We start from the raw sequence: 10,657 nt of genomic DNA, 5'->3' as shown, positions 1-10,657 counted from the left end.
AATTTAGCTTGGAAATAGATTCTGCAAACTGTGTCAAGTTGTGAGCAATGAAAACATAAAAGAATGCATTTTACAAATGCACTGCAGCACTCTCTTGAGTACCAGCAAAAGACTGGGAGCCTTTCAAACAGGAATCTCACTTCTGAAAGCCAAAATCTACAAGAAAAGATAGGTAGGAGTGAGGATGGGGACAGGGTTGATAAAGGGGTTAGAGTCCAAATCATCATGGCAGCATATGAGATCATACAGTGGATCACAGGGGTGATAAGCAAGACATAACACCAATTGTGTGTGATGTTCTGACTTTCTTTCAATAGCAGCCATTTTTTGACTGCCACATTCCCTAAGACCTGGGAAACTTAATTGTCTGTGGTTAGATATAAGCAAAGTGTCTATGTTCCATACAACATTGCCTGGCACTTTTCAGCATAGGTATTGGTAAGTTTCAAGACCTCTATGTACATGCATAAATCTTAAACTTAGTAACCAAGCTCCACTAGCAATTTCTCAGCTGTTTTCTGTTGTTGTCTGCTCCATGGAATCCAAAGACAGAGTAACAGTTTTCTAAAGTTCTCCTTCATTTTCTCCAGGGAATCTGTGCCAGACATGACCTGGCACAGCATTTGTGAGTCTAGTCACTTGATGGGTCTACAAGCAAAAGAGAGTAAAAGGTAAGTTACATTATTTTTAATTATTTGCATTTTGTTTAAACCTTTTAATCATTTAATCATGTTTTTGTACTTTTAATTAATTTTGTTTACAATGTATTTAAAATTTCATTTTTAAGTTTTTAAATGTTTTGGAATATCAGAGAATAGAAAAACTTTGACAGCTTTAACAGATGGCAAATCAGGGTGTGTAGTTTTGCCATCTATCAAAGGCTTCTACGACAGTTCTGGGGTTTGCATTTCACCCTATTACGTTATTTAAATACAGAGAAGGTAAGTTTGAAGAAGTGGGAACACTCAGGCAAGTGCAGGCGGTGGATCCAATTCAGGAAAAATTTGGGCCAACAAACCTTGTCATGTTACAGTTTTGTCAACAATAATGTGGGAAGTTCAGTTGCTGGAACAAGAGTAAGACTGGGCTAAAGAGACTAATTTTGAACTGCTTATGTCCAACAGCCCCACATGGGAATTGCGTGGTTGGATTGCACCCAAAATAGAGAAAACTCCCTTTCACAGATGTTATTGACGTACAAAATTCTGTAAGTGTAATTGCACTTAATCCCTTTGGTAATCTTATAAAATTAAATCCATGAATAGTTGGCATCTTCTGTTAGTCTTCTAGGTACAAATGATTTTGTTAGATATGTTTGATACATGCTCACGAAGGGTGCTTTGTTAAAATTTACATTAATATTTTGAAAGTATTTGAAATGTTATTTTCAAAATCCTTCAAGGAATCAATGCTCTAAAAATATTGTCTGCTATTGAGGGGTATTTTATAAATCTTTTTGAAGTTTCAATATAGCTTGCTGTTCTTCTAACTCTCCAGTTCTTAGTGTACAAGCTAAAGAGTGGATTTATGTGACAGAAAAGTGTGCAAGTTAAATAAACAGAAAACACAATTCTCAGAAACCGTTGCACTGAAGAGTGAAGTTTGAAGATATAGCTCACGAATTTTAAAATGAACAAGTTACAAAGATTTTATTTCGGCCTGTCTAACCAATGCAGAACAGCAATCAAAACGAAGGTTGATTACCAGAATAACAATGAAGGATAGATTTGCATTTATGTGGAATCTCCCATGGCTTCAGGATGTCCCAAAGCTCTTTACAGTCAATAAAGTATTTCTGAAGTACAGACACTCTGTAATGTAGAAAGCACATTAGCCAACCTGTGCACAGCAAACCTGTAAAGTGATAATGGCTAGGTAATCTGCTTTAGTCATGTTTGATGAGGGATAAATGCCAACCAGAAATTTGCTACCCAATGCATTGGGACCTTTTGCATTTAGCTGAAAGATACAAGCTCAGGTCAATTGTGTGAGTATAAGAAGATGACACTTGTTATATTTTGGGTAATTGCACTATCATCTGAGGTACTGCAATATCATAATGGAATGTCTAGTATCTATTCGGGTATTGAGTTATTGTCATTGCCACTTTCTCTAGTTCTGTCAATAGTTACAATGAGCATGACAGCACATGATTGTTATCATCTTCCTGGGTCCATCTTTTCACTCTTTCTTCAGTTGTAAATAAGCTTGGCATAAAGGATTCCCTTCAGATGAAAGCAAATTTTCACCAACACAGTTTTCTGTAGATCTGACCACTGCTATACAATGAGACAATAAAATCCCCACCGATACACACAAAGGTAGTATTATGTGCTTTGGCACCATAAAGTAGTTGCAGGGCTATTATTGGAATTGGTTTATTATTATCACTTGTACTGGGGTACTTTGAAAAATTTGGCTTGCATTCCGTTGGTACAGATCAATTCATTACACAGTGCATTGAGGTAGTACAAGGTAAAACAACAGCAGAATAAAGTGTTACAGTTACAAAGAAAGTGAAGCGCAGGTAGACAATAAGGTGCAAGGTCGTAACAAGGTAGATTGTAAGGTCAAGGGTCCATCTTATTGTACCAGGGAACCATTCAATAGTCTTATAACAGTGGGATAGAAGTTGTCCTTGAACCTGGTGGTACATACTTTCAGGCTCTTGTATCTTCTGCCCAATGGGAAAGGGGAGAAGAGAGAAAGTCTGGGGTTGGTTGGGGTCTTTGATTATGCTAGCAGTAGACTGGAAAGACAAGGAGTTCAGTGATTTTTGTTCACCTCTATTAGAAGGATACTGATAGTAAAGTGTCTTTTGGGTGTCTTTCTAAAGCAGCCAACAATTCATCACATTCTGCTGGTAAATCTCAGCCTCCTGGTACAATAGACATAATTTTACTATCTTTACCAAGTAGCTATATATGGTACAGCTTTTGGAATGGCAACATTGGCCATTTCTTTTAATTCACTAATGATTCATAAGCATACATGTAATTTTACTCTTGTGGAATTAAACTTCGCATGTTATAATTCCTAATTGTCTTGGGACATTTTGCTATTCTAAAGATGCTCTAAATGCAAATTGTAATCGTTATAGCATAATGTACTTCTCCTAAATTCCATGTAATAACCTCCAAAACTCTTTGAATTTCATGTTTATTTTGAATGAACAATGCACCAGAGGGTTGACCACAGGAACACAAGTCGGCTATTTTGCCTCTTGCGTCTGTTTTACCATGCAATGAGATCCTGGCTGAAATGTGACTCAGTTCCACATACCACCTTTCTCCCTTTAACATCTTTAGTTAAGAAATATCAACCACAAATTTAAAATTAATAACTGACCTACCATCATGTGTTCTTTATGAAAGATAATTGCAGATTTCTACCATCTTCAACATGTAAAAGTGTTTCTCAACTTGACATCTGAAAGGCTTTAATTTAAATTTTAGACCGTATCCTTTTGCACAGAACGATTCCACTGGAAAACAATTGCATAAAGGACTGTATAGACATTTTCAGTTCATCCAAAGTCAGCAGCTGATCTACGCTCTATCTTTTCTCTCTGACCTATGAGATGAAACACAGGAATGACAAGGATTTTGTACTGTTTATATGCTTTGCATCTGCAAAGGTATTACTGACCTGTCTTCCTCTTTTAACCTGCTGATGACAAGCTTCCTACATTCAGCTTCTGGAAGAAATATGTATGATTTTTGCCCTGATCCATGAAGTGTACTCTGGATTGGATAATAAAAAGAGAAAATGTGGGAAACACTCAGCTTGTCAGGGAGCAAATGAGGAAAAAAAATTAAAAAGTCAATGTTTCAGGTCAAAGATCTTTTTGTCAAAACTGAGAAAGAGAGAAAAACAAGTTAGTTTTAAGTTGCAGAAAGGGTGGGAAGGAATGGATAGACCATATCCTAATCAACCCTCACTCATCTTTGTAACTTACTCTGGTGCATTACATGGCCATGTTTATTTTAGGGGAAGAAACCTGTTGGGAGACAGATGAGGTTCTCATCATCATCTGGACTCAGCCTCCCCATGCACTCTTCTTCATCCAAATCCTACGTGTGTCCTGGATGGTAATGTGATTTACTTCCCAAGGATGATCAGCACAACTATGCTGGTCATATGTAGTCTATTCCTCCTCTTGTCCCGAAAAGGAACCCTATCAATCATGCAGCTGCCATTACAATGATCCACACAAAATGTGCTTTGAGTTCTCAGCAGAAAGGAGTGAACTCAATTAAGCAGTTCTTTCTCCAGCTGATGCCATTTGATAGAACATCTGGATGTCAGAAACAACAGGTAGGAACCAGGATGTAGGCTGGATACAGGTTAAAGGAAACTTTCTCAGTGTGGTCCTTCTATCAGGCTGAGAACCTCAGCATTACCATAAGCTGCTTGAAGCCACAGGAAGGACCAACATCCACCTCCTGATGGAGTGCCCCTATGCGGAGAATATATTTACACAGATGCATTGGTATTTGTCTCATTCAGGCAAAACTGCTCTACGTGACACTATATTTCCCTGGATGTGTCAAAGCCAACATCAACTTAAGTTGGAAGATCATCAACTCAGGGATCTTCCAGCTGAAGGAACTATCACGACCAAGTATTGTTGACCGACATGCTCCAAGATCTAGGAATGTGTGCTGCAACACAGACTTAAGTGAAATGCAATCCATGTCAAGGACCTATAAGGAAATGCTACTGTGCAAGGCTACTCCCTAACACCCACTTCTAAATTTTCAGATGACATATCTTTGCTTATATTTAAAAACCACACTTCAGGAAAAAGAAATAGCTATAAAGGAGACTGAGGTGTAAGTCCTACAGAAAACCAGTGACCTAAAAGAATGAATGGTGCACAGAAAGAGTGCAATGGGGTCCAACAACTTGCTGATAACTATGATGTGCACAGATTCTTCATGCCATTAAGATCATCTATGGCACAAACACCCAAGAATGGAAAAAACTTTTCAAGGACAAATAACCAGTCAGCGCCCACTGCAAGGTACATTTCAAACAACTCCTTAATCATAACTGTTCTTGACATAGATGTCCTTGACTCCATTCCATTACAAATTGTCCATCCAGCCTCACCGCCATCCCCGATCGACAGGAAATTGATAAAGACCAAATGCAGTATCCCTTCTGAAGTTCTAAAATTCAGTGGAGATGAAAATCAGTCACAAATTCATAACTTCAAGTCCTATGTCGGGGAAGAAAAGCACATGCCAGAGGTGTCAAAATCATGATCTTCAAGAATGGAAACAAACCTGATTGCTGTATCTACAGATGGACCACCCTACGTACCACAGGGAGTCATACTAGAGAGACACCTTGATTACAGCTCCTCCCACCCTGTCTCTTGCAAGGACGTGATTTCTTTTTCTCAATTTCTTCACATCCTCTGCATCTGCTCCCATGATGAGGCTTTCCACTCTGGGAGATCCGAGACGTCCAACTTCTTTTCTAACTGTGGCTTCCCCACGACTGTGGTCGAGAGAGCTCGCAACCGTATCTCTGCCATTTCCCACACCTCTGCTCTCAACCCCACCCCTCCCAGACCCAACAGGGATAGGGTCCCCCTAGTCCTCACATTTCATCCTACCAGCCCATGTATCCAATACATCATTCTCCGCCATCTCCAACGGGACCCCACTACCAAGCATGTCTTCCCCTCCCTACTCCCTACCCTTTCGCCGGGACGGCTCTCTTCGCAACTCCCTAGTTCACTCCTCCCCCCACCCATCCCGCTCCCACCCTGGGAACTTTCCACTGCCCCCACCATAGGTGTAACACCTGCCCCTACACCACCTCTATCACCTCCATCCAGGGACCCAAACAGTCCTTTCAGGTGAGACAGAGATTCACCTGCACCTCCCTTAATATCATCTACTGCATTCGGTGCTCCAAGTGTGTGCCTCCTCTACATTGGTGAGACCAAATGCAGACTAGGTGACCGTTTCGCAGAACACCTGCACTCTGTCTGTAACCACAATCTGCATCTTCCTGTTGCCAGTCACTTCAACTCCCCCTCCCAACTATCACAGATATGTCAGTCCTCAGCCTCCTCCACTGCCAGGAGACTTCCAAGCACAAACTGGAGGAACAGCACCTCATTTTCTGTCTTGGAATCTTGCAGCCTAATAGCATAAACATTGAATTCTCCCACATTAAGTAATCCCCACACCCCTTCCCCAACCATGCTTCTTCTTCCCTTTCCTAGTCTCTCTTTTTCTACCCCTTTTTTTCTCCTTACCTTTGACCCGTCTCCCAGTGGATCTGCTCTCCGCTCCTCCCCCGCACCTACCTATCACCACCTTGTACCCACCCCGCTCCCCATCTTTTGTCCACCTATCACTGCTCCACTTTTCCCACATATATTGGGCTTCCCCTTTTCCTTCTTCATTCTTGAAGAAGGGTCCTGACCTGAAACGTTGACTGCCTGCTTTTCTTCACGGATGCTGCCTGGCCTGCTGAGTTCCTCCAGCATCATACTGTTTTTCATCAGAAGGAAAGTAATTGCCTTTTCTCAATCTTTCTCCCTACAATACTCATCTCACTAACAACAAGCTTCCTGCTGGTGTGGAGTTAAACCAAGGACAAATGATAAAACTGTTCAACCCATGTCACCTGCACACCAGAACAGTCAACAGCAGTACACAGGCTGCTTGTCTATATATTGGGAAGCCAAGTTTCAGTCATTACTATCACATTCACTGGAGCATACAGAGAGAATAACCTTACACTTAACATCCACAAAATACTCAATCAAGCTATCCTGATGTACTAGATCAGAACAATTAAGTTACACTGACCCTAGAAAACATGGTACACTTCCCATATCTCAGAAGCCACCTCTCAGTGATGAAATTCACTGTTGCCTTCAATGTGTCAGCACAGCCTTTGGCCATTTCAGGAAAAGAGTGTTGGATACAGAGTTTGTGGTATACTGGGCATTAGTGATTCCTGCTTTTTTGGATGCTTTTATGTATAAACTGCTTCACCAAGCACCCAAAAGCACTAGAGAGCTGTTACCAATACTGTCTTGGCAAATCCTCCAAACCACTGGCAGATTAAACAATACACAAAAAGTGCTGGAGGAACTCAGCAGGTCAGGCAGCATCGATGGAGGGAAAGAAACAGTCGACATTTTGTGCTGAGACCCTTCATCAGGACAAACAAACCAACATCATCAGGTTAAACAAACCAACATCAGTATCCTCTTGCAGGCCAACAGCAACATTTTCAGAATTGAGGCTATAATTACACTTAGTCAGCTCCAATGAACATGTCACTTTCGTACAAAAGGTCGCATATCCAAAACTCTAACTGGCTCTTTCCACAAATGTTGCCCGACCTTCTGAGTTTTTGCAGCATTCTGTTTTTTGTAGCAAATTTCCAGCATCTCCAGTTTTTGTTTTCCGATTTCATATCATTTTCATGCCTGACACCAGGTCTGGAAAAAGAGGCAGTCTGTGCTGTGCTGTGCTCTGTCACAACAAATGAGTACCAGGTGGAAAGATTCAAAGGTCCTAACAGTCTCCTCAAAAAATGCAATGTACAGTCAAAAAAAAACACATGGGTGCAGGGATTTCTAGAGAACAAAATGAACCCTAGACGCCTCTGAAGTGGATGATACCGCCCGCCCTCCTCACGGGGCTTCGCCTGCCATTTCCTTCTTGGTCAACGGGGCCTTGTGCCGGATCAACGGGCCATCGTCAGCCCACGCGCGCCCCCTGCAGCCCCCCGCGCGCGCCCCCTACAGCCCCCGCGCGCGCCCCTACCCCGAGCGGTGCCCGCGCGCGCCCCCTGCCCCCGAGCGGTGCCCGCGCGCCTTCCCGTCGCCGCTCTATGACGTCGTCAGCTGCGCCAGTCGCCGCTGAGGTCGGAGCGAAGAATGAGTGGCCCACGGGCGAAATTCGATCTTGTCCAGGTCTGGAGGGTTAAGTGGGTTTCGGGGAGGGGTAGGAGTGATGCAAAAATGATCCCCCGTTCTTGTGAAACGATAGAGGGAATAGCATGTAAGGGTTCGCATGGAGTAGCTCCTCGCTCGAATGTGGGTGTAATTCAGCAGAGGGTTTATAAAATTCATGGAGTGATACAACACTGAAATAGGCCCTTCGGCCCACAACGGCCACGCCGACTATCAAATACCCATCTATACTACGCCCATTTACCAGCACTTGGTCCGTAACCTTCTATATTCTGTGCTTGTCTAGATGTTTCTTAAACTTGAGTCTCTCGACGTCCACCATCTCCTCAGGCAGGATATTGTCAACTCCAACCACCGTCTGTGTGAAATAAAATCTTTCTCATATTCCCTCTAAACCTCTTACCTCAAACGTATGTCCTCTGGTTTTAGACACCTCTGCAATGGGGATAAGTTTCCTACTGTATACCCTATCTATGCCCCTCATAATTTTGTACACACCTTTCGGATCCCCCGACTTCACTGCTCCAAGGAAAGCAAACCTCGTCTATCCACTCTATGTCTGAAACACTCCACCCCAGGCAACATCTTCTCTGCATCATCTCCAGTGCAATTACATCCTTCCTATAATGCAACAACCAGAACTGCACACAGTATGCTAGCTGTGGCCGACCAACGTTTTATAAAGTTGTACAATAACATCCCTGCTCTTACGTTGTGTTCTGGCTAACGAAAGCCACAATTCTATACGCCTTATTCATCACCTTACTACCTGTGCTGCCCCCTTTAGGGAGCCTTGGTCCTCTGTTCCACCATATTCCCTACTATCACTCTGCATGTTCAAACCTGATTAGTCTTTCTGAAATACATCACCTGAGACATATCAGGATTAAATTCCAACTGCCATTGCTCTGCCCATCTTACCATCTGATCAGCATCATCCTGTAGCCTAAGGCTATCCTCCACACAATCGATAAGACCACCAATTTTCATGTCATTTTTGAGTGTAATAATGATAACTTATAGGTTCATTCACAAATCTTTAACGTACATAACAAGCAGTAACTGCACCAATCCCTGTTAACACTACTGGTAACAGGTGTCCATTCACAGAACAGCCCTCCACTAATGCCCTCTGACTTTTATTAGCAAGCCGATTTTGGATCCAAATAAAAACAGAAAATGCAGGAAGCCCTAAGCAGGTCAGGCAGCATCTGTGAGAAAATAAACAGTCAATGATTCAGGTCTGGGACCCTTTGTCACAACTGGGAAAGAGAAAGAGAGAGAGAAAAAGAAAGAAAGAAAGAAATTGTTTTCAGTTGCAGAGAAAGTGGGGGACGGATGGTTAGAACAAAGCAAATATCTCTGATATGGCGAGTCCAAGCAGAAGATGAGGTGTCACATGTCAGCCTTCTGTATTCAATATTGAATTCTCCAACTTTAGGTAACTCGCTCTTTCTTTCAATATATCAAATTGGCCATTTCTGGCTGTGATCATTTTGGCTTAGTTTTTCTTATGCTATTTGTATAGTCTGGCCTGCCGCGCATGTCCCATGACCTTGCTATTAACAACACATTACACAGACAAAGAACCATAATATGCTTGTAACTGACCTCCATTGACCTGATCAGTTTCCCATGTGGAACTTTGTCAAAGATCTCACTGAAAGTACATGTAGACTACATCAACCACACTGACCTCATCAATATATTCTGTTCCTTCTCCAAAAAAATTCAAATTGATCGGACAGGATCTCTCCCTAACAAAACCATACTATCTTTGATTAATCCCTGCCTTTCCATGTATAAATTAATCCTGCCTGTCACATTTTTTCCAATTGCTTCCCTATCACTGACATTGGTCTCAAAGGCCTGTTTACATCTATTGCCCTTCTTGAATAAAGGTATCAATTTTGCTGTCCTCCATTCAGCTGGCATCTGATCTGTGGTCAGCAAAGATTTAAAAATCCCCAATAAATGAAAACCAAAGAAACTGCAGATGCTGAAAATCTGAAATAAAACCAGAAAATGTTGGAAACACAGAGCAGATCTGGCAACATTTGTGGAAAAAGAAACAGTTAACTTTTCAGGTTTGAGACCCTTCATCAAAACTTCCTCAGCAAGCCCCTCCTTTGCCTCCCAGAGCAGCCTGAGATGCATCTCATTAACCCTCAAATTCATGATCAACTTTATTGTCATGGCCATACATACCCAGGGTAAAAATGCCATTTTGCAGCAGCAGCACAGTACATTACAAGCATGATAAGCATAAACTTAACATGAATTATACATAACTTACACAACAAAATAAACAAAAAAACATAACAACATTAATGCAAGTTGAATGAAGTATAGTCTGAGTTAGGATTAGGGTTTTTCAGGTCGGTTCAAGAACCTTATGGCAGTGGGGAAGAAGTTGTTGTTGAACCTTGAGGTGTGGGTGGCCTGTATGGGGTGGGGGTCCCTAATGATGTATGTCACCTTCTTGAGGTACTGCCTTTTGTGGGTCGATGGTGGGGAGATCTCTACCCGTGATGGAACTGACTGAGTCCACCACTCTGTAGTCCCTTGCATTCCTGTGCATTGGGGTTCCCATACCAGGCCGTGATGCAACCAGTCAGAATGCTTTCCACTGTACATTGTAGAAGTTCGACTGAGTCTTTGATGATATGCTGAATCTCCTTAAACTGCTAAGAAAGTAGAGGT

At 42.1% G+C, this 10,657-nt stretch overlaps 1 protein-coding gene across 1 annotated transcript in view; it reads left to right on the top strand.

The window, feature by feature from the left end:
• The first annotated feature begins 7,899 nt into the window (after positions 1-7,899).
• fra10ac1 (FRA10A associated CGG repeat 1) overlaps positions 7,900-10,657 on the top strand; it is a 44,772-nt gene continuing 42,014 nt past the window's right edge. The window contains exon 1 of the mRNA XM_052027470.1: positions 7,900-7,954. Within this exon, the coding sequence (XP_051883430.1) occupies positions 7,919-7,954 (36 nt within the window). The 5' untranslated portion in view covers positions 7,900-7,918. The remainder of the gene's footprint in view (positions 7,955-10,657) is intronic.

The sequence above is a fragment of the Pristis pectinata genome, chromosome 12 (assembly GCF_009764475.1).
Source record: "Pristis pectinata isolate sPriPec2 chromosome 12, sPriPec2.1.pri, whole genome shotgun sequence".
NCBI classification, from domain to species: domain Eukaryota; kingdom Metazoa; phylum Chordata; class Chondrichthyes; order Rhinopristiformes; family Pristidae; genus Pristis; species Pristis pectinata.
The sequence above is the reverse complement of the archived record's forward strand: the minus strand, read 5'-3'. Positions and strand labels throughout refer to the sequence as shown.